Genomic DNA, 24679 nt, shown 5'->3' with positions numbered 1-24679 from the left:
AATGTATATATATATATAAAAAATATATATATATTTAAATACAAGTCTCCAAGTATTAAACTTGTTCCCACCTGTGCTGTAACTGTGTTCAATTGATCTGGTAGAATTTACTGATTCTGCATAAAAATACCTGTTCTATTCCCTTTTTTCCTCACCTTGCCAGTTGTAGTAAGACACAAATTTTCTTTATAACAGCAGACCACATACGAGCTTGAGTGTACACACTGCTGAATGCTGAAGAGGGATGAGCGAACTAGCTGAAGTGATCCAGTAACATGACAGAGAATTGGAAGTTTAATAGCAAACAGCAACAGGAAAAGGAAGAGAAGATACAGGACAAGAAGAAAGTGATGCAGAACAAAGGAGGTGGACAAATACCCCATAAAACTGTAACTACAAACCATAAATGAAAACGGAGAAGAGTGAGCAGTGAGGGAATTCAGAAAGAATTCCATGATGGAATGCGATATTATGATTTTTCTGCTGCTAGCCTCCACTTTTACATGTGGAAACACTGCACACTGCACTAACACCTGTTAATACTCTATATGGCAAATGTTTTCTGTATGTGTGATTGAGGTAGAATTTGTGCATCCAAAGAACAGCATATTGCTTGGCTGAACTAGGTGCTAATACACCCAAATTGCAAGAGCTGCCTATGCTGTACTCCCCAAAACAGACCTCCACACGCAAAAGCAATCTGCCTCTTTCAAGGTCTCCTAAAATGCTTCAGTTCACTTTGGATAGTAGAACACACTAGTAATTACTCACTTAAGTTTTGTTACCTCACTTAACTCCTTCACACGTGCCTCATCAGGCATTCGAGGGTGCAGGTTGCTTTCAATGCTGCTCTTATATCCAGGAAATATAAACCCATCTGGTGACAGCCACATACTTTTGGATTTTGCTAAGAATTCTTTATAAGCAGCAACCAAATCCACTGGATCAAACATAGCCGACAGATATTCATGACAATAAGTGAATCTCTTCTTTGGTTTCTACAAAAAAAAAAAAAAAAGAAAAAGAAAAAAAAGAAAAAAAGAAAGAAAAGAAAAAAAAAAGTTTTTTTGCAATGTGAACTCCCCTTTTCCTGGAAGAGGAGCATATAGCCTTGGAAAACAACCTCTGTTACAGAGTCACTATCAGTTCTCTACTTATGCCTACAAGTAATCATAGATCAAAATCAGACAAGGAGAACCACCACCAATAAATACACAAAAAAATATTTTTAAATTTCTTTCTATTATGATCTAACTATGGATTTAATGACAAGTGCTATAATGTGATCTCTGTAAAATAATCATAGAAGAGAAATACTTTTAATATTATATCCATTTACTTATACATGCACACAGAGAACTATAGCTCATACCATGCTCATGGTACAGCATGGACAGTTTTGACAGCTACAATAATTTCCACTAGCCGACAGCCAGCTTTTCAGGCAAACCCACTTTTGAGCCATCTGAGAGAACTTCAAAAAGAAAAAGAAAAAAAAAGGGGGGTAATCAAAACTCACACCAATTCATTCAAGTATTTCTCAGGCAAGCCTTCACACCATGATTAAAAACAAAACAAAATGCTGAGGTAAACTGGGCCTGAAAATTAAATGCATGTATGTACAAATCCCTCAACATGTGATCTCTTACTCTCACTGAAGTTAGAGTCTCCAAAGGGTGGAATGCATCTTGCCTAGCTTTAGGTATGGTTCTGTCAAAACTAGCTGTATATTCTCACTACATTCAATGTGGGTCTTGTCAATATAGCCAGAGTATACAGAACAGTTCACCTCATTGTAAAGTAGAGGCCTACATTTGATCAGATCAATGCTCTCCAGATTTCATTTACTGTCTATATTGCAGACACCTAAACTCAGGAAGTCTGATTTTCAACAAGGAAAACACTCCTATAAACTTGGATTTATTCAGCTGATGACAACAACTTAAGTGGTGTTCAGTAATATGTAAAAAATATATATCAAGTCTATGTGTATATTTATATATTATCATCATAAAACCTAATTCATAACACAGACCTTGGAGGAAAAAAAGCAGAGTTTCATTAAATGTCTCTTCGAATCACCTTACACTGCATACATCAACATTGCTATTATTCATATGCTCCCATTTATGACTGTGTGGGACTCAGAACTGGAAGTGACCTCTTAGGTTATGGGAATCCAAGTCACGGAGACAAGACAATTTGGCTATAATGAATGGTCTTAAGGGCAGATTTTACACAACAAGCAAGAGCAGCTCTCACTCAGACAGAGATCTTTTTGGATACGAACCTCCCATCCTATATACTAACACGAAAGGCCTAATGTAAACTGAATTTAATTCAACTCTCTCTTTCAGCATTATGTATGACAAGCCAAAATCTTCCAGTCATGTGTCTCAATTCACCTTTGCCATTTCCTGGCGAAGACGCTTCTTCGCAAGTTCTGCAGAATTCAGGCCCTGAGAACTGTAGTTATAGACAGATTTGCCATCAACAGGAAAAATCCTGAAGGCTTCAAACTTCGGGTTTTTCACCTTTCCTTTGAGTTGGCTTTCAGCACCAATGTTAGCCTGAAAAGAGGGATCACATATCCATTTCGTCTGACTGAGTTCACAAAACTTATGAACAAGCAACTGATTCTGCACACACTGAAAAAAAAGAACTGTTCCTAAAGTGGCCGTTACCCCTTCCACAAAAAAACCTCTATAAGCACAGGCTCTACTTATTCTATATTAATATGTTTTTATTATGTAACAGCATATTAATAAAATACTTCACAAGAAGACTTTATAAAACAGAAACGGCACTGGTTTTTTGCTGCAGACTAGTGATTCATTTCATCCCTGCATATGACATTCTGCAAGATTAACACTGGAGGTGAGCACTCACCAGATGTAACTTCTACTTGCAGATCTAAATAGTTGTTCTGCAGGGATATTGCTAAACTGGTCTTCTTCAAGGTAAATAGGACTGATTCTTTCATTTCCATGACTGTTAACACCCCAACAAATACAATGACACGAGAAACAATATTCATCATGTAACTATTTAAATTTCACAACTGGCACAGTGTAATTAAACACTCATATGCTTTTCATTGATGTAAGATCATCACTCTGTACTGTGTTTACAGTAATTTGGCTTTGAATTCAGACTTTGGCACAATAGATAATTACTGCAAGTGAGTAAAACATATTTTCGAAGTCACTTTCCTGTGATAACTTTGAAAGCTCCCTAATACATTCAGTGTTTTAGCTCCAAAATAGTTATTTTTCACCAGAGTCTGAAAGGTAATTTTAGTCTGCTAATAAAAAAGAATTTTGTGTTTTCTTTTCTACAGAGGACTTTTAAGTTCCTCTATTATCCTGTTGACTCAATAGCATATATAAAATGAAAACTTGTTAAAACACATACATTGGGAAGACTGCAAACTTTATACAGACAATAAGATAACCCTAAACTTCATCTGTAGAGAATGGTTAAACCTTAAGAGAGTTGGGGCTCTGATCCTCCTATAATATAACAGTAGTCTTACGTAATTGTTTTTGATACTTGCTTTCTTTTCTGCCCTTTTCTGTGCAATACGCCTTTATCTACAGACTAAAAGTGAAAGAGGAAATACTTACAACTTAAATTTCTTTCAACATGCCCAGGAGGCCACCATCGTATACAAACACAGATTTTCCCATGTTAAGGAAACTCTTTTTATATTAAAATATATACAGGAAGAAAGCATTCAGAACTACTCTTCACAAACCAAGGGATGGCTAGAGTCCTTAACTAAGCAATATACTCTGCAAAAACATTTTGGACTCCCAGAAAACATCCTGGATATCTCTTCTGGATGCCTATACAAACAGGAAAGGTTTTAGTCTCAACCTCTTTTCCCTGAGGCAACAGAAGGAGTAGATGGCCTCTGGTAACAGCCCTGAAGAAGTTCTAAAGCTCTTTGCCATTTCCTTAAGGCCCAGCTCAATTCTGTCCATAAATGCTAGTTTATAATGTCAATCTGAAGTTGCAGCTGGTTGCCATAAGGCAAGCATGTCTTTTGCAGGCAAGAGAAGGAAGTGCAATTTTTACATGGGCGTAGCTGTTTTGCCTCCCTTCAAGGATCTGAAGCCTGAATGACATGCTAAAGCACAATGGGAGAAGCTACAGAAAAAAAAAAAAAAAGAGAGACAAAGAAAGATAGGAATAGATTCTTTTAAATAAACAGCCTCGTTCACAGTGTCTCCTCTCTTTGCCTGTAAGCACTAGGATTTCCCCTCCCCCCCAAGCAGCAATTACTTCTGCAGTTCAACTTTTGCAAAATAAAATTACCATGCACATTTTGATAATGTTTGTATGATACCTACAAACGGCTTACTGAAGTCCAACAAGTCATTGTTTCAGGAGGAGGAGGTGTTGATTAAGGAATATGAAGTTTTGCAACCACTAGGCTTACTTCACATGTATCACAAACTACTCACCCCAATATGGTTTCTCTCAGAAGATATTTTGTCTTCTATTTCTTTCTTCCACTGCACATACTTTTCATTGTAGTTATCTAATGAAGAATATACTGCCCGTTTCACTCTGCTAACTTTTCCTGGTATTGTATAAGAATCAGAGGAAAACGAGACTAACGGAGGTTTCTGAGTGAACAGATCCTCTTTAGTTAATGGAATTCCAAACTCTTGACTCAAGACTGTGATCATTTCTGCTGAGGGCAACAAATCCCCGTGAATAACATCCCTCAACCTCTTACTGTGACAGAGGTAACTGAGCCTACAAATAGACATCAACATTTTATTAGCGTACAAAGACTTTACTGCAATCCAATCCTTAAAGTTAGTATTACTGTGGAAAAACCTGCATAATCTTCCTTAAACATGTATTTATTAAGAGGTTCAGGTCACTTCATGTATGCTGATATTTATCAGGGACAAAGGTGGTGAACAATTTGATAAAACTGCTAGGAATACACTAAAAGGTTGCTGGCACTAGATACAGTTGAAAGAGAAATGATTAGCTGGTGAATGTCTCTAGCCTCTGGCTAGAAAAAATATCATCAAGACAATAAAACAAACTCCCTTCATGCATACTGGTTTTAGTACATGACCCACATTTATTTTGGGCACTCACTAAAATCTATCCTTCCTTACCTGTATTTTACATCTCTCTCTGATCAACTTTCATCCTATATGCTATTCATGACAACACTTACCTTACATGAAAGTTGCATCTGATTTCTTTTCACTGTTTGGCCTGAAAAGCCTAATGTTAACCCAAAAGTGGTTCTAAATGTGAGAGCGCTATTGAGCGCCATACACAAGCTTTGTACACATGCACTTAATTATCAACCTCTCTCACTCTAGCCATAGCAGAGAGTTTATAAAATAAATTGTAAAATTAGTGCAACAATATTATTTTCTTACCACTACTGAATAATACACACAATTAATAAATAACATTAATTTCAAACTTCTATCGGCACTAATGACTCAAACTGAGTTCATATAGAGATGTTAAAAACAAAATTGGATAAAGTGCCTGTGGATCATACTCGTTAGTTTTTCTACAGTTAAAATTACTTTCTCGTTAATTCTAGTCAGAAGGAAACGTATCAAGAAGCAGCAATTGCTGTTATGCACACACGAACCAGTGACTAACAGCAAACCAAAATGACATTAAAAAAAAGGATTTTTATAAGTTAGAGACTGCTCTTAACCACAGTTCATAGTCTCTGTGCTCCAGTATATTTGTATCTCTCCGTACAACTACAGACATGGCAGAATGAGGGTATGGCAAAAAGGAGTAACATGTCCAAAGCCCAGTGGTTGTCTCTATCACTCTACGTATATATCTGTAATGGTGGGCTGCTGAAAAGAACTTGAGTCAAGATGGACATTGTCTCAGCCACTAAAGATATTTAACTGTGGCACTCCCTGATTTTATAGCAATGAGTACAATGAAGTACAGTGATCATTCCTGTAATTTCACCTCTCCCTACTGGAAAAATAACTAGCCACATTTAAAATTATTCCAGCCATTCCAAACCTTCATTTTCACTACAGGAACCTCACCTGCAGCTATCTAGCAAGTTGTGTACTGCAGCCCACCTGCTGATTTAATTTTCTTGTTTTGGACAGAAGATACTAGAATAAAATTTCATGAGAAAGTTAACTACTAAGTATCTAAAATATGCAGCATCACGTTCCTTTCTATCTCAAATATTGCCAGCACATAGCCAAAGGATGAAATGTATTTCCCAACCACTGTTGAAGGAAAAAAAAAGCCACTTTAAGGACATCACAGCAATGGCCATCAGTCATCTTACTGTATTCCTCTCCTCACCATCCCATAGAAAACATATGCAGATGAAACAAATTACAGATATGTGAAGAGGTACCCACATCTATCCAGGTCATTGGAAAGAAAAAAAATCCAGAAGCTTAAGAGTAAATTTAGAGACCTTGCTCTTCATTAACTTAATGAAGTTTCATTAGTCATCAGCAGACAATTCTTGAACATATATGGGTCAGCCAACAACAGGAAACAGCCAGGTATATTAAACTGGTCTGATACATCAGAGGTGTACTGCATTTTTTTCAGCAGCTGCTTAAGTAGCTTGACATATACAAAATAAAACTTGTAGGAGACAGCTAATACATATGTAATATACTTTATCGCATATGTTTGACCAAAAAGCAAGCATGTGGGAAGACTGGGGGGAAGGCTGCCGTTAGCTTATACATAAATTATTGCTTATTAGCAAGAAATTTTTATGAAAAGAGATTGATGCCTAGGAGACATTTACTCCTTCTTGTCTCAGGACTAAACGTCCCTCTTCGTTTCATAAAAGCTTTGTAGGATTTCAGTTTGGAAGTCAATCTAAACAATCTAAATTTTTAACAAGCAAGCAATCACACTTCATCCCTGCCTTCTAAACCCCTGACTTGCTTATATCAAAGATGGACAGTATTTTTTTCCACCTCTTAATATATGTCTTAGTTGACATAAAATACATGCATAGAACAAGTTTTCCATCTTTTTATATTTTTATAAACTACATAGATACATATAGTGTTTGCACATGCAACTTTACCCACCTTTTATCATCCATCTCACAAGATGTTATGTCTGAGATGCTTTAAGGCAAACAGCTGTGAATATAGCTGTGTGCTGATGAAGTGAACAATCTGGCAGAGATCCAGCATTAAATCATGCAGCAAAACCCCAAACCAGAAAGCCAGGAACAGGAAACAGATTCTCCCTAACCCTCCCCCTCTTCCTTTCCTTAGTTACATTAGGGAAACTACTTTTTTCAATTCCCTGCTTAGTTCATGTGTCTTTTTGGACCTATCAAGTTCTATTTGGCTTTCTTTTTTACTCCATCCTACACCACCTCTAAGAAAGCAGAGCAGGGAATTAAATCCTTCCCAACTGATGCTTCCGACATGAGAATTTGTATTATTTTCAGGTATTTTCTGATATTGTACTGTCCTACTGATAACACCTCTCTTCTCCTCCTTACAAAGCATGACCTCCTGCCCACATAAAAAGTGAGCTCACTAATACTGTTACCGCTACATCAATAAAGCATGCTTTTCTGTCTTAGCATGTCTCATCTAAAATCTGAACTACCCACCACGCCCACAGACTGCTTTTGTCAGGGAAAATATATCCAAGATTATTACTTTTTCTATCAAATATTCATTCTACTTTGACAATATTTCAGTTCTTAATTTCTTGAGTATGAATTCAGAAAAAGTCATACCTGGACAAGGCCTGGAAACACGCCCAAGGAACCATACCTCTGACATAAAGCAGTGGCTGTTTTGTTATAGTGAAGAGGGGCTTACAGAGGCAGAAATGATACAGGATAGCTTCCAGGTCTACATACAGACGTTGACGGAAAGACAGTTGCGAATTATATAGTATTTCCAATTGTCCATCTTCAGGTCTGTAAGTCCTGCAACACAGCACCCCAACAGCAAGGTAACAGCCATCAACCCCTATCTCAGGTTTCCTCTACACTGCAAAACAATTATAATCTCTTATGAAACTGCCTTGCTTTCGTCATTTAGATGGAACCTCTTTTTCAATGGCTTTCACCTCACGTGAACTTTTTTAAAAATAATGATTATGGACAAATTAAAAAGACGTTATCCAAACCCTCATGTCATGATTGATCTGAATGCATCTTCTTTTTAAGCCACATGGTAATCATTTAAAAGGAAACTTACCTCAGTTTCATCAGTCCTCTGCCCTGCAACAGTCTGGTTAATTACAAAAATGTTATAGAAATGTTTCCACTGCAAATACCAAAATTCATATTGCAGCAGTAAAGCAAAGCTCCAATTTAGGTTACATATGAACACAGACAAGAGACAACTTTTCACAAAATAAGTAATTTCAGAATTGCAGTAACGCATGCACACCAAAAACAAAAATAAAAAAGGAAAAACAGGAAAGCTTTAACAATGTGCTACAGTGCTGGGAAGAAAATCAAATTTTTTAATGTGAAATTTGAGGGAGACATTCTCTGCAAGTCCTAGGAGTTCTATAAATGAAAGAAGAAAAAAATATAAATGATGCGTCATTTCTCGCTGAAGTGAATGTTCCACCCATTTCAGTGAAATGTGCACGGGTTTCAGTTTGGAAAATAACACGAACTTTTTATATGCTTTCACTTCCTAATAAGTTACCCAAAACTATCTTGCAAACTTCTGATACACTTAAGTTGCAGAGTATTAGACACTGACTGTGCTACTTCAGTTTTATTAACATGCCTATACTGTGAATATTGCCCAAGACTTCAGGTTTGTCAAAAGCTCTTTTGAAAATGGGAATTAGCTTAACATTGCTGAGTTGACTTTGAAATCTTAATAACCATAATTTACTTGTGCAAATAGTGCATACAGAAACAAACCTAATCTTGATTTTTCTTACTGTGACATTCCCTTTGCACATGTTGTTGAGCTCACATACACAAAAGTGCATTTCTCCAGCTACATCACTTTCCCTTAATTAATCTTTCTTCTCTTGGTGAGAGTGTGGACTCTCCTTTCTCCCAAAAGTTAAGAAGGGTGCATGTGTGTGTGCATGTGTGTGCACATGCATGTCTATCTTACCATTTTGTATGATAATTATTATCAAGCTTTTCTGCAGCATCTCCTAAACAACCTGCTTTTATGAATTTTCCAGAACACTCACTCTCTCCAAAGCTTCCTACACAAAGGACTTTGGTCAGCAGACCAATGACTATAGCAACTTCTGAGTGCTGAAACTACTTTTAATTTTCAGGGAAATGGTAACCAAAACACCCTGCAAACACAAAATTTTTACTGACTTTTTAAACTTATTTTTCTCTTCTTTTCAAGATGAGCTGCATATAATAGTTTATACTGACACCAATTTCCTTTAAATATCACAGATTAAAGTCATTGCGTACCTCTTTTAAATTAGTTTAAAGTGCTAAACAGACACCTTAGTCTCTGTATCTTTTTATACACAGCCTATTCAGACAATTCTCTTCCTGTATTTTTTCTGGTTCTTCATACATGGAAACTCACTCTAGTGATTTCCTAACGTTGGAGGTAACGCTGGGGTATTTCATCTGAAATTTTTATGCAATTTCTTTATTATTAACATAATGTATGAGATACTAATAATGATTCTTGTGTGTCTTACTTTGCTGCTTTTTTCCTCACAATTTAGGTCATCGAAATCTCAGGTTATCCAAAATATCCAGCAGTATTTAATTCCAATCAAATATATGTCCGCACCACTTTTGCAGATTTCCATGGAAATCTTTACATTTTGTACAAGAAGCCTTTTCTTTCTTCCAAAGATTACCTTTGCATTTTTCGCATTTTTCCCTAAACTCAAAGAAAGAAACAGCCTGAACTCCAGCTTGTGGAGCCAGGCTGCAATTCACTTCAGAGCATGTTTACACTGCCCACTGAAACCTAGGATAGAGATGTGTGACCAGGGCAGAAAGCATGGGGCTCCACATGTGTGTAAGGAATATGAAATAAGCCAAGAAGACCTGTGCTATCATAGTGAGGCATGCTTCTTTCATACTGCTTCTTTAAACTGTACTGCCCTTATTGTGCAGAAACATCCTCAAGATCTGAAGTGCTAAAATGTCCTTTGAAAACTGGAATTTAAAGATTTTTTTTTTAAATCATTCCCCTTGCCCTCTCTCCCTTTTAAGCGTGTAAAGTTTCTGAGTTCACTTTGAGAAGCAGCACCCTTCACAGCTGTCTATCTGGATTCATAATTACACTCTTTATCCTGTAACCATGGATTATTATACTATTACGATAATCAAAAGAACTGCCTAAAGACAGCTGTTCTCAAAAGGGCTCTTTAAATAATTTTAAATATTCTCTCTTTGTCCACTACCACTGCTCTCAACAAAACTTGAAATTAAAACATTTCATTATTAAACCTTATCTTTTTATGCATATACATTAATTGGTTACTCCAGAATAGCTACAGAGAAATAAATTAGAATACATAATTCACTATGCGTTTCTGCACAAATCATTAGAAAAGAAATGGAAACCTACTATCATCTTTATTTTCTGATGGCATGGTGTGATATACAAGAAACACACCCCTCAAAGACTAGTTGGCTCAGACTAAGTCTCCAAAAATAGGGCAATCAAATTAAATTGAAGGTTGCACCATCTCTCTGCAAAGACATGCACAGGAAAACCATGAGAAAGTAGTTTTATTTTATTATTATTCAGAATTAGCTGATTATAGCATTGTTTTCACAAAATAGCCTAAGAAAGTACATATTGGCATCCTTCTCATTTTAATTTGACATGGGTAATATATGGTGCATGCGATAAAGACGAGAAGACTATTCCTTAAGCTTTGACCCAGACACTGAGACTCACAGTCACTAAAACTGCATAAAAAGCTTCAACTATGTACATGGCCATATATCTTTGTATAGAAAGGGATGAGGGAAGTACAAGTCAGATCAAAATTTCTCAATTCAGGGAAATAACTAACAGAAAACATCAAACTCTCTTACCTTTCAAAGTGTCTGTCCCAGAGTCTCTTGATTGCTTTGTCTTTTAATCCCTCCAAGACAAAGAGATGAATTGCTCCATCCAGTAGGTGAAAACCAGTAACAATATCCAACTCAGAAACTTCCTTAAGCGTGGTTTTCAGTTTTAATGTGGCAAGAGCCATCTGGATTAACGGTACAGGATAGCAGTCCAGCTGGAGTGCTTCAGCATTGATTTCTGTAATCTCTTCCACCAAATCATGTAATAAGGATGCATTATTGTAGTCAAAAATGTAGATTATGCACCCATATGAGTAATTTGTGACTTCAGCATCAGCAGTTTCTGCTTGCAGTCCCAATGGTACAGCTATTTCCACTCTTACTTTCAAGAGCGCGTCTGACTCTAGATAATGCCCCATAGGCAGTAGGGAAAAACTATCTACTGATCCTACTATTCTCTCATTCTTATCCTCCTCCTTGCAGACAGCTGCAATTGGAGCTGAGCAGCTATGAATTGGCACACTGATGTTCAAGTACCTTTTACCCAACAATAAATCAGCAAGACTGACTTTAGCTATCCCATGTGGATGCCACGCTTTGTTCTCTGTAAATGAGTTATAGATTGTGGATTTGCAAGCAAGCAGGCTCACCTCACCCACTTTTTCATCAGCTTGATCCTCCCCAAACAAACACGGCTTTTTTGTGTCGTTTGCCATGTTTCTATCCCGGTCATGAACTTCAATCTCCATAGGCGGACCTCTAAGATACCCTCGTAATTCTTCAGGTTTCATTGTCCCTGTTAGAAGCACGTTAACATCCTTAAAGTAGACATGAGTTCCATGAATTTGTCCATGCGTTTGATGAATTGGAAAGTTGTGAAATTTGTATTTGCAGTATGTGGGAACACACAATTTCTAAAGAACAAAAATGGGAAGAAACAGTTATTTGTAGCATTAACTTTTCTCTTTTCTCCTCTTAATTTTTACTCTCACAACAACAGGCTTTTCTAGTAGAGAAGATATGGGAGGGTGTGCTTCAAGGCACAAACTATGTCTTTCAAGGCGCCAAAGACACTATTTTATGTGCCTGTATCCTGGTTTCAGGAAGTTACTGTCCTCTTCATTTGCCAAACCTCGACTTTGCTGAATTTCCAGATATACCCCCAAACCCCCTATTTCTAGATTACCGAAGAAGCAGGCTGGGGACTGCAATGGGGCTTTGTTGCTCTCTATACATTCATCTGTAGGACTCAGGGCCTACAATAAATGCCTATAGCTAAAAGTTAGGAAATATCTCCATTACTAGCCATTTGTTTATGAAATTGGAGAATTAAATTGGGAGATTCATTCCACAGTGTTTCTATTGTAGTTCCTCTGTGCAGCTGTCCATCAGCATTACAGCAGCCTGCAGGGAATGGAGACTACCTTGTCAAGGACTATCCTAAGACTTCCTAATTTGCAACAATTATTTTATACATTATTACATTTGGCAAGGGAAATAAAGTCAAAACTTCTGTGATCACTCCCTAGACTACATTAGAAACTATTTGGCATATTTTGTTTCCATTATTTATTATGTTGCATAGGTACTGATAATATTTTTCCAGCTACCTTTCATAAATGCTGAGCCAATTTGACCAGTCACAAATTCCACACATAACTGTATGTGCGGAATTCCACACATAACTGTATGTGCTTTTACCAAGTTCTTGACATAAGATTATTAAATTATTTTCACTACAAAAAACAAACAAAAACCCTCCATAACCCTAACATTAAGGACCAAGCTGATGTAACTTGTAATTCCCTTGTAATTCTACCTCAAGTTGGAAAATACAAAATAGCTCCCAAAACTGAAGTTCTTGACAAGATGACGTGTTTCCTCTCTAACTCATCTCTCAAAATTTACAAAGGCTGGGAGAACCTTATGCAAGACCAAAAGCCTTGGAATATATTCTCACCAATAAAAATTATTCTTTTTACATACAGCACTTTTTATGCTGTGAAACATTCACCATTTTTAAGCTAAATACTTTTTTTTTTTTTTTAAACAGGAAGAGAAGTTGTTCTAAGGAGAAAGCCAACAGATGATGATTTATCAACAAATTGTTTCAAACAGCATAGTACTGTAGCTGATTTAGCTTCCCTGCCAGATCCACTGCTCAGAAATCAAAATACGGTTACTAAATACAAACTACAACCCTTGGAAAACACAAGGACTGTTGTTTTGCTGTCAGTGCTTATGATACATAGGCACTAATCCGGCTTCATCTCTTTTGCAGAAAATATGTTAGTCATATTCTACAAATCTTGCCACGTAATAAGCAAAGTTCTCTTTAAAACCATGCCCATATTTTAAGCAAAGTTACTTAACGGTAAAATGGGGAATTATTCAGAAAGAAAACAGTAGTATGTGTTACCTGCAGCACTTCTATTGGTACAGGTGTATTTGGGAGGCAGGTAGCCGAACGAATCTTTATAACCAGTGGATTCAATTCACATCTTTGTCTTTCAGACAGAAGAGGTGTTGCTACAGTGAAACTCACATAGGCATCTAAGACTTTAGGATTATTTTCTTCCAGACGACTGATCACAGACTTTTCCCCTTTTTAAATACACAAGATTAAATACTGTTATAGAAATGATTCCATCAAGGCAGCAGTATTCGATTCAATCAATTAAAAATCTCCATTGGACTGTATTAAAATGAAGCAAAAGCATAATTTTAACTGCTTTAAAAATTATCTTTTATGGTGAGGAAAAATGTTAAATGTATGTGAAAGCACATTCCTAACAGTGCTGGCATGAAAAAAAGAAAAAGATTTTTTGCCAGCCCCTTTAAGTGCTGAAATACCTGACTGTTGCAAAGTAAATAGTGGACTGAAAAATACTAGAGTAGAATGACTGCATCTATATCCATTTCTGCAGCTTTCAGATGTTGAGAATGACCTTGTATTTTGACTCTGACGAATCACGGACATGCTATAGAGTGGCAATCACTGTCCCATCTACTACAAGATACTACTGGCTGCAGAGTGAAGGTGGGACAGAAACTATGACAAAGAAGTTTGGCTCAAATGTAGATTCTGTAGAATGCTCCAACTAAAAAAACCTGCACATTATGCTAAGATATTAGCATGCTTCTATTACAAAAATGTCTGAGAGTATCACACTATATTCATACATTCCTTCCATAAACAGGTGATAACAAAGTTGTAGGCTCACTTCTCCTTAAGTCTATTGCTGTACTTGGGGACAGCAGTATGGGCAGAGAAGTTACTATCTACCAAAGGTGTTTATGGATGATAGCACGGAAGTTAAATAGTCACTCAATCTATTTTTAGTTGGAGGTTTCAGCCCTAAACCAGATTTTTTTTTAAATGGGAAAAGATACAGCCAACAGCCAATTTGTATGCAGGGAACAAGCACGACCCCAGGGACAGCTGACAATCTGCATTTCTAATGGAACTTAAACTACCATTGCTATTTTCTCCCAAATTCTATTCCAGGATTTGCCATACTCATTTTGCAAGGAGCACAGGCAACTATACAGTAATGTTAGTGGGTACAGACAGGAGATACACAGTCAAGCAAAAACAGATGAACTTTCGATGCTCACAAGTCATTCTTCCAAGCTTAATGAGGAATTAATGGCAAAGCCAGCAGAGGAAGAACTGTTCTTAGAAACTAATGCAAAAACGCTTCTCTCTATCAGAACATACTTCTTAGTGACAGAGTGTTACAGTGGGCTTAAAATAAAAAGAAACTGAATTAACCCATTAGATGCCATATATAAGGAAAAAAAAAAGCACCAGGTAAGCACCTCCAAAATATTGTAGCCCTATGTGACTTCAGTTCATGCAGATGCACCTGAGTAAGCTCCTTTGCCACGTCCTTACTTACACTTAGCAGCTGAGTTCCATGTTCCATGACATATCACTATTGCTGTCTACATGCACAGAATAAAAGGAAGATTTACCTCACTAGACACCAGAAGGGAACAACATATATTAATAAGGAATATTAATCTAGTCACAGAGAAGTCACAGAAATTACCCACTTTCTTCTGACCACTATCCCACTTCCAACACGTTCTGAATGAAACAGAACACAAGAACACCCAGAACTCTAAACGAGTCAGCCTCCTCCAGATCAAACACAAATCCCAATTACTACCTCAAACTACTTTCGATTTTAACCAGCCAGCTTTTAGACAGAACATGAAATTCCCTAGAGATCTTTCAAGACAGGTTCCACCAAACAGACTCGTGTGTGGGTGCTTCAGAGACATGCAGTACACCAGCAAGCCTCTCCCTCCCAGCCCCTTTCTTACAGAATAGTACCTGCGAGGAGAGGCATGAGATCCAACTGCAGTGAAGCAGTGCCATGTTTCTTTGCCATAGCCACGAGCATGGTCTGGGCGTTAGACAGTTTAATATGGCTCAACATTCTCTTGTTGCCTGCAGCAATGATTTTTTTTTGACCAGAACCTCTTCTACCTATTAATGGATGGTGGAGTTAGACTGAGTAGAAAGCAGGAAAGGTTTTCTTGCTATTAGTGAAAGACATAATTTAAAATCTACTGCAGTAGATGGCACAACTCGGTGTTGTCCTTAGAAGGAGACATCAACCATATGCCTTAACACAAACTTAGACAAATATTTCAGTAAGCTAAAGTATTCATTGCACAGTCCACTCCATTACATATAGCATTTCTACTTTACAAGGAAGAGAAATTTGCAAAAGCAAACATAAAAAAATTCATGGAATTACCAAAATTAAATTTATCTTTGCCACTAGTTGTTCCTTTGCATATATGCATTATGAAATACATAATATTCTTAGTGATATGATTCCCTTCTATTTTTTCCAGAAAACCGTATTTTATAACTTCATATTTACAAAACAGGAATATTGTACTTCTCCTCGCAAGGATACCACGAAGATAAACTTATTAATTTTTGTGATTTACTCAGTTGCTAAGTCTATATTCCCCAAAACTCTTTTCCCCCAAACCTAGTCTTTACCCAACCTGAAAAGCCTGGCCAATCCCAGCCTTGCTCATTTAAATCCTGGGTTTAGGTGCTTTGCCCAACCACTTAATGAACTAAGCAGAGTATTTCAGCACGAATAGTTAAAGTTTGGCAAAACTGTAGGAAGTGAACACAGCAACTTAAAAAAAGAACTGTAGAAATATTAGTGCTGCTGGTCCAGCCTGTAATAAAAGGAATGGCAGAGCGTTGTAAGGATAAATTTAAAACTCAAATAGAAGGAAACGAGAGGAATTCAACATATTATTACCTGAGGTTTTTCTTTTAATAACAGTAGCAATGTGACAAGAAATATTCGCAGTACAATAATTACACTGGGGAAAGAACAGTCCATTCTGAACACGATAACCCACATGGAGAATATCAAAGATTGTAAATGAAAAGTTCCAACTGCCTTAATTGTGAAGGAAACAGTGGGTGAAGGTTGAGAGATGTATGTGTGTAACTGATCATGTAAGTCACAGGTCTTCAGAGTCCTGGGAAAGAAAGACTTAGCCAGAGCTGCAAAATACGCAAGGCAGATGTGGTTCAGGGTTAAGCTTTTCAAACAGATCCCTGTGCTGCAACCTGTGCTGCCTTCCACCATCTGTATGCAAAGAGCTCTGAAATACTTCCCTATTTATCTGCACGCTCTACAGTACTTTTCTTACAACTCTTCCAAAGGTCACTCCACAAAAGCAGGATCTTGCGACACTGGATAGCAACAGAAAACTGTTGTCAAAGTAAGGTTTTTGTTGATGTTACTGGTGAACTCACTTATTTTGATAGAACCATACTACAACTGAACATTATCATTCAAGCCCAGTGATGCTTATTATTAAACAAGCGTGCTTTTCAGAACATGTACAGTTTTTGGCTGGACAAGTGTATTATTTGAAATAGGTGATTTAATACATGCTGTAGTGTCCATTGTTGCAGTGGTTATTGTCTCTTCCCATCTTTCATGGGCACTGAGCCAATTATAAACTATGGATGACAGAGCAAAAGCTCACACAGTTGGGCTGTGGCTTCCATTTAACAGCATGAATAAGCACTGGAAATAAAATGGACTGTAAACCATGGATCAAAACCTCACCTCTAGTGGCAAGAGAGATGCAAGTGATAGGAAACAACAACAGTGTGACAATTTCAGAATCAGAATTGTTGTTATAGCTCTAACGTTACTTTTTATATCTGTTTTACAGAAGTCCCTTGCTGTTTTTTCACCCTCAGAGCACTCCAGGTAGTAGGGAAGGACCATCATCATCCCTGCTTCACACTACTAGCTAAGGAAACTGTGGCACACAAAGTTCAATTAACTGCTGAAGAAACACGGAAAGCTCATGGCAAAGCTGAAACTAAAACACAGGTCCAATAACTCTTACTTCTTTATAACCTTGACCTCTTTATAAAAAGAAAATACATAAACAGAATTCCTCATCTACCTTTTAAAATTTGATCTATAATTCCAGCCAAAACTCACCACTTGTGGTAACTGTCTTGTCTGCTTGATATATCAGACTTCTCAAGTTATCTTCTGTCTTCTCAGGTTTTTCTGAAGTTGCATCACCCAGAGGGCCAGCAACTGCTTTCTGCTTCACAAGTCGGACTTCATTCAGAAATCTGTTTTTTGCCAAAGGCACGCTTTGAAAACATTAAAAAGACTTGAAGTTATTCAAGAAATAGAGAAAATAAAATAAAAATAACATTTGGAGATATGTCTATTCCCCTGTAAATTCTGTTTTCTTAGACAGTGAATAGAAATGATCCAATCATTGAAAAGGCTATACTTAGATGTAAATCACCTTGTTTTACTATTATAATCCTATTAAAACAAAAATTAATCTTTTTAGTGGAAACAATGCAAATACAGAATAAGATTAAAAGTCACACTTTGAAGATTTTCTTCCTGCTGATCTAATTAAATGTGGCGAGTTAAAACACTCTGATTTCAATATAACTAGACTAAGTGGAGCTATTTTATTATTTCCATAATTTTAGAGTTGTATTTTGGCATCTGATGCTCAAGAATTCAGACATTTTAGAGGTGAGCTCCTGATTTGATCAAAGATTTATGCAACATAATATCCTCTGCAGAGTGCTATAAATTAAAATTAATTGAAATAAAGTGTGAAGAAAAAGAAGTCTGAACATGAAATCACTTAAAACCTAGGCTTAATGTTTAATAATGATATAATAATAAAAGTCTTAAGTGATCTTTCTACAGGTGGAACAGAAATTCATCCAGAAACAGAACTCTACTCAGATTTATCTGTTTTGATTAAGTCATGCAAGATCAAAACCATATAATCTGAGGATGGTGGCTTAAATTTCAAAATACAGTAACACTTAAATATAAACAATTCTAAAGATTAAGGAAATTGTTGGGATAGTTCTACTGCCTCAGGAAAATTATTTACTGTTAAACATTAGACAGGTCTGTCTAATAACCCTACTAAAGCATAGATGCCCATACTGTCTTTTGGAGGAACAGAAGCTACTACCCATTAAATACGCTTTATTATCGCTATAGCACTTTACAAATAAAGTCACCAACTTAATAAACAGGATAAATTAATAAATTAAAAACTTTATACTGCAGAGACACCACCAACCATATTAACATCCACATTAACATTAACACCACATTAACATTAACCACCTATCATATTAATAATGCAGTAAAAGGATTTGTTTTTTCTTGTGTAATTGCATACTTTGGATATTTTCATTGATTTTTAAAAACACACCTCTGGTAAGAGATCAGAGCAGAGAGTAAAGAGTAACTAATCCTTTGGAATGCTGAAACGCAATTCATCTGACTCATTGCATCTCCTAAAAGACGTTCCTTTTATCAAGCAATTTATCTCAGATATAAAAATCACTTATCACACTTCATGTAACTTACAAGTCACCTAAAGTACTATGTCATCTAACAAGATAAAAAAAAAAAAGCTGAGATCCATCTTCAAAACAGTGAAACAAATTAAAATTATTTTAATTTTTACATCGGTACTCATAAAAACTGGTCATTGCTTCATATTTGTGATTTATAATAATAGCAGTTTGAAAATAACGAGATTTGATGATGCTTTGAGAGGTACAATGTCTAATAATGAAATAACTGTAGTTCAATATACGTAGCAGATGCATGCTATTATTTTACGTAACGTAAAATCTACACATATTATGACATTTGCTTATTTTTTAAAGTTTTTAATTACTCTAACAATCATTTTACTGCTAAGAACACAGAACTACAAGAACGCCATGTCATCCAGTAACCTCTGACTGCAACCAGTATTACATGCTTGGGAGTCAAAGTATAACAAGATCAGAAAGTGACTCTCCCTGACTACTGCCCCTCAGCTTCTCACAATGCTTACTTTAAGGATTTCCTGTGCTGCAGATTGCCTCCAGACTATCATATTTAATTTACAGGCCTACTGTCTATAACATTTTCTCTCTTCTACCAAGGAAAACACTTGTTTGCTATTAACAAGTCATGCCAACTTCATGTCCTACTTTTGATGATGCTTGCACAACTCAAGCATCAACAGAGTTGCATGGTAACAGAGAGCAGACTATGACACTAATTAGAGCAGCAAATTTTAACAGGAAATGAGACTGTTTGCACATTTGAAGGTCCACCCAGGCAGATCTGAAATATCAAAGTTTTTAGTATGTGCATCACCTTCACTTTATTCTTGGCATTATGTTTCAACCATTTTCTCTTCCCTCTCCTCCCAGAAATTTTTATTTCAGAGCTCTAAGTTCCTCAGTTGTTTCATAAACACTATTTTAAATCAGACAGGTGTCCACACAGTGACCAATGAATAGAGACTACAGCTATGAAGTACAGTTATATGCACTCTATATTCATGGCACTAAAAATTATAGTTCATTACCGAGATTAAGCAAAGCACTTCCCTGATAACTCTATCCTCAGAGATGTTTCAAAAAGGATGCGGAATGGTGGGAGGAGGTTCAGAGAGGGGGGGAGAAAGCTTTTTTGTGTGTTTTTACAGCACTAAAAGTGATTAACATTAAAAATAAAGCTTTTTTGAGGTCTTTCAAGTGGATGTGTTAGAGAAGTACAAAGCACTACCATATGGTTATTTAAATACTGAATGACAGATTGTCAAAATAATTGCTTGGACAACAACAAAAAAAACACTAAATAAGTTTACACGTGGGTTTAAAACTAAACCATCACACTAGGAGAAAATCAAAACTGCTAAAACTAGAAAGAATAAGGTAGTTGCATTTGTCTCAATAAAAGAAAATTAAGTGCTTTGCAAAGAGTCCAAAGCCCTAGAGACCATCACTAAACAGAAGAACCTCCAGGTGTTGGGAATAAACAAAGAAAATCATAGTGTGGAGTTCACAGAGGTACCTTGCTAACAAATACAGCAATAAATTCCAATCTCCCCACAGCAGAGTGAAAAGGCATAGAGGATATCAACCCTTAGATGGGCATTTACAGCAGCACTGAGAATTCTGCTGGAACCAATCTGAGAGAAGAAATACAGCATACAATTACAGTGACTATCATACTCCCTGGCTGTACGACAGAGTCTTGGCATAAAATGATGGAAGTAAGATGATTCTCTAGAAAAAGAGATTCTTTTCCAGATGTGAAAAGGGGCAGCAAAACTTTGTCAATAATAAAATTGGTAAAATATAACCTTCTGACTCTCAGATTTTCTCTTACAGTAAACATGCAGGCTGCTTGTCCCATAACTCATTAGTCATCCCACAAGGAGAGATCATTATGATAGTAATAGTTCTTTGAATGTGAGGCTAGGAAAAATATCACCACAGTCTTAATATAGAGGGAATGAGAATGTTCGGGTAAATGAAAGAGTAACAGTGATGTACATAAAAATAAAATATTCATTTCACTTTGAAGACATAATTTTTCCAGAAGGAACTAATATTCTGATAAATATTCCTACACAGTTCTAGTGTCTAGAGTGTAATATCTCTAAGTATCTTTCCACTGATTTATTTTTCTTTTCTTAGCAAACCCAAAAATATATTTTACCTAAAAAGGATTTCAATTAACCTGTACTGACAGTTAAATTTGCATGAGGGCTAAACACATGCTCCTAATTTGACAAAACACCGATTTCATCTGTTCATTTTTCACCATAGTGTTGTTACTAGCTGTATAAAGGGCACAAGTGCAAGCAGGGGGACAGCAGTAGCACAAAAATCTACATTTTACGATTTGAAGTGGGCAAATATCACATTCAGCAATACAGTAATGATGTTTATCAAATGCATAGTAAGTGCAAAGACAAGGTAGTGCCCTGGATGACTGCACTGAATCTTGCACAATATGGCTGCCCATCTTTGAGCAGAAAGGACATATTCATGGAACACGCAGTAGCAATGATTCACATTTTAAAGTATAGAGTGGGATATCATCAATGTAATTTTTGAAGGAAAAATTCCACTAGTTTCAATGACACAAACTCATATTTGCTTTTTCTGCATATCTCCTCCCATAAGCCATTAAGAAATAAAGTCCCATCCAGAAAACTGCACTGACCCAACCAGTTCTAGCAGTTAAAAAACTTCAGAGACTCTGTTTCTATTTTGTTACCATTCAATTGCAAGGTATTTACTTTCATATAAAAATACAATGCAGAAGGAAACAGTTCAATTATCAAAGGCCACAATATGGTATACATGCACAAGAAGTGTCTATTTAGTCTATGAAGCAGGAACTGAGAACTGTTAAAAACAGAGCAGGCAGTAAACCAAGAATTACTGAAGCCGATGTAACAAAACATTGATTAAGAATCAACATTCTCCCCAATCTTACAATACAGCACTTTGCCAAACAAGCATCTGACTTCTAGCAGCTCAAAAGACCATGGGCTAGGGACATTTGAAATAAGCTATCTGGATCTTCTAAATGCGGGGAGAATTTTTTTCAAGATGCTTTTCAACTCAAACGTAAACTATCTAAAATTTTGCTTGCATGTTCAATTCAACATTCTTGCTGATATTTTCACCTCTAAAAATACATGTTTTTCTATCTTACAAAGCCCACATCATTTGAACTGCAAAATTCACTTACTGAAGAACTCATCAGAAGTAGCAGCATTCTTACTAAATATGAAACACTCAGAAAATAGAAACATCCATCTGCAAAGCTTAGATCATAAATGTATGCTGAAAACATTACCTTCACTATATTAATTAACTTCACTATCTTTTAAGTAACAATCTGACTAAACCTTGTTCAGGAGAAGTTCTTAAACTCATGACATAGCATAAAATGAGAGAGCACTTCATACAATACAGGATGTGTATTCGTTATCTTGTGCTATCAATACCAATTAAGTTTTTTGGAAACAAAATAGAAACCCTGAGAAAGTAAAGTGTTTGGGGGTTTTTTGGGGATGACATTCTGAATGATGTATTTGAGATGCACCCTATTTGTGATTCATTTCTATTTCAAATGCGAAGTTTTCCATTATGCGTAATACCCAAGAAAAGCTTCAATCTTTTTTAATGTTGCTGTTTATCAAGTCTTGAATTCTCTGAACTTTTAGAAAGTTGCATAGAAAGTTGTTAGAAATTTATCACTGAAAGCTATTAACCAAATGACTTACTAAACCAAAAGAGCAAGCACCATTCCTAAAAGTAGAATGGAACTAACAAGGCACTATGCCACTCAGGTCTACCCTCGCTTGCTTTGGAAAATTACTGCATGTTTCTATCAGCTTAATTTAGAGAGAAATTTGACCCAATGCAGATTCATAGTTACAGAGCTGATTCAGTGATTTCAGACGCCAGCAAAGCTTGTTCTGATAACTCTTACTGTTGACAGTATCTTCAACTTTTTCAAAAGAAAGAGGTACCCTGAGCTGTAACACTCCACACTTTTGCCATTTCATAACATTCTCACTTGACCAACTAGCAGTGGAAAAATAACTCATAGTTATTAAGGGCATCTTAATGCTTTTGCTCCTCTACTATAATCAATAGACACGGGTGCAAAAAGCACTAGTGCAGAAAAGTTAACCACTTGTGAAATCGCCATATAATTATAACAAGGTTAAAAAAATGTAAATATTGAAAAATAATTACTCAACTGTATTTGCAACATATGAACATTTCCCAAAGCAAATGCAACATTCTTACCTCACTGTATGCAAGTCATCTGTCCTTGAGGGATGTGGCAAGCCATAATTAGATGTTGGCAACCTATTCAGGTAAGTTTCTTCTGTTGGAATAAAATAGGCTCTGTGTTTGTTATCAAGTATTTCCATGTTTTGATAAAACTCAAAAGATGAATTAACTCTCCCTAAGCCTCTAGGAAAACATGAGTGAGAAGAGTTTTATGCAAGCTGTATTTATAGGTTTTATGATATGTATAAAAACACGATCCATTAAATTTTTGTCTGTGTCAAGGCTGAGTTTGAATAAGCCCCAAATATATAAAATAAAATATTTTTGAAGGACTTCGATGGATGGTATAGAGAGACTAAAATATTATGAAGCCATACATTATTTTATAGATAATTTCCCAAGCAATTATCATGCAGCACATCAAAATAAAACTAGGAATTAGCAAGTAATTAAAATGAAGTGAGAATACCTGAATAATATTTTGTTAGCACTGACTGTCCTAACTGTACATGAGTACGTACTGATGTCAATAACATATCTTAAGGCATGGAAAACTGCATACACTAAGAAACAATACATTACTTCTGTTTAATTATTTCAGTCAACTGTTCCCATTGCTAATCCAATCAGTACTCATTAAACACTGGAAAAAAAAAATAGTAATGCTACTAGTCTCCAGATCTCTTACACAATGTGCAGGAGTTTCCAGATGCTTGTTTAGTGTTTTACATAACACCAGCAATATGGTATACTACATCTAACTGGCTTCAAATGTCATTTAATTATATGAAAACAGTCACAGATTTAAGTGTCCTGCTTCATTTTAATTGACTCAGCATTTGGTCCCATAACGTGCCAATAGCGCACACAGTTAGGCTCCTCTTTCTACAGTTTAAGGTCAGTGAAAAGAGACCCTCAGGACACTCCTTTCTTCCTTAACACAGAATGGGATACAGTTTAAGCAAAACATAGGCATTTTTACTTTCATCTGGGGCTGAAAAGTAGGTTCCTGTCCTTTACCTCCTTGAACACTTTCTACTTTTGCAGACTTCAGTATTTGGTCCATTAATCCTGTCTAGGCCGGTCACTAGATGGCAGTACTACCAAAATACAGATGTGCGCTGCCAGATCCCTACACCAGGAATTCATCTACTCCTACTTTGGTGAAAAAGGTCATGAATCATTTAAAAAAAAAAAAAAAGAAAGAAAAAAAGAAAAAAAAAGAAAAAAAAGCAAACAGTGCTTCCCAGCAACATGATGTAAATGGTTTTGCACCAGATACTGAAGTAGGAGGAAAAAGTGGTATTTCCCAAAACCCCACTACTACTTCCTGCAGTAATAAGGATTCCTTTGGAGGATTCTATCTAGGTATTTGGCAAGCCAAGATTTTATGTTTGTGGATCTAACAAAATCAGACATGACACAGAGGCAGACATAGCTAATAGTTTTGTTTTGATCATAACATCTAAAATTAAAAAATAAATGGGGAT

General features: G+C 36.3%; 1 protein-coding gene across 2 annotated transcripts in view; it reads right to left on the bottom strand.

Moving 5' to 3' along the window:
- The window catches only part of CFAP92 (cilia and flagella associated protein 92 (putative)), a 167377-nt gene that overhangs the window by 8059 nt on the left and 134639 nt on the right, over positions 1-24679 (bottom strand). For both annotated transcript variants that reach the window (XM_064518850.1, XM_064518851.1), the window contains 9 exons: positions 23202-23283; positions 17524-17684; positions 15354-15509; positions 13431-13615; positions 11036-11925; positions 7760-7954; positions 4470-4767; positions 2406-2570; positions 786-998 (listed from right to left, as the gene is read on the bottom strand). In XM_064518850.1, the coding sequence (XP_064374920.1) occupies positions 786-998; positions 2406-2570; positions 4470-4767; positions 7760-7954; positions 11036-11925; positions 13431-13615; positions 15354-15509; positions 17524-17684; positions 23202-23283 (2345 nt within the window). The remainder of the gene's footprint in view (positions 1-785; positions 999-2405; positions 2571-4469; positions 4768-7759; positions 7955-11035; positions 11926-13430; positions 13616-15353; positions 15510-17523; positions 17685-23201; positions 23284-24679) is intronic.

The sequence above is a fragment of the Dromaius novaehollandiae genome, chromosome 12 (assembly GCF_036370855.1).
Source record: "Dromaius novaehollandiae isolate bDroNov1 chromosome 12, bDroNov1.hap1, whole genome shotgun sequence".
NCBI lineage: Eukaryota > Metazoa > Chordata > Aves > Casuariiformes > Dromaiidae > Dromaius > Dromaius novaehollandiae.
The sequence above is the reverse complement of the archived record's forward strand: the minus strand, read 5'-3'. Positions and strand labels throughout refer to the sequence as shown.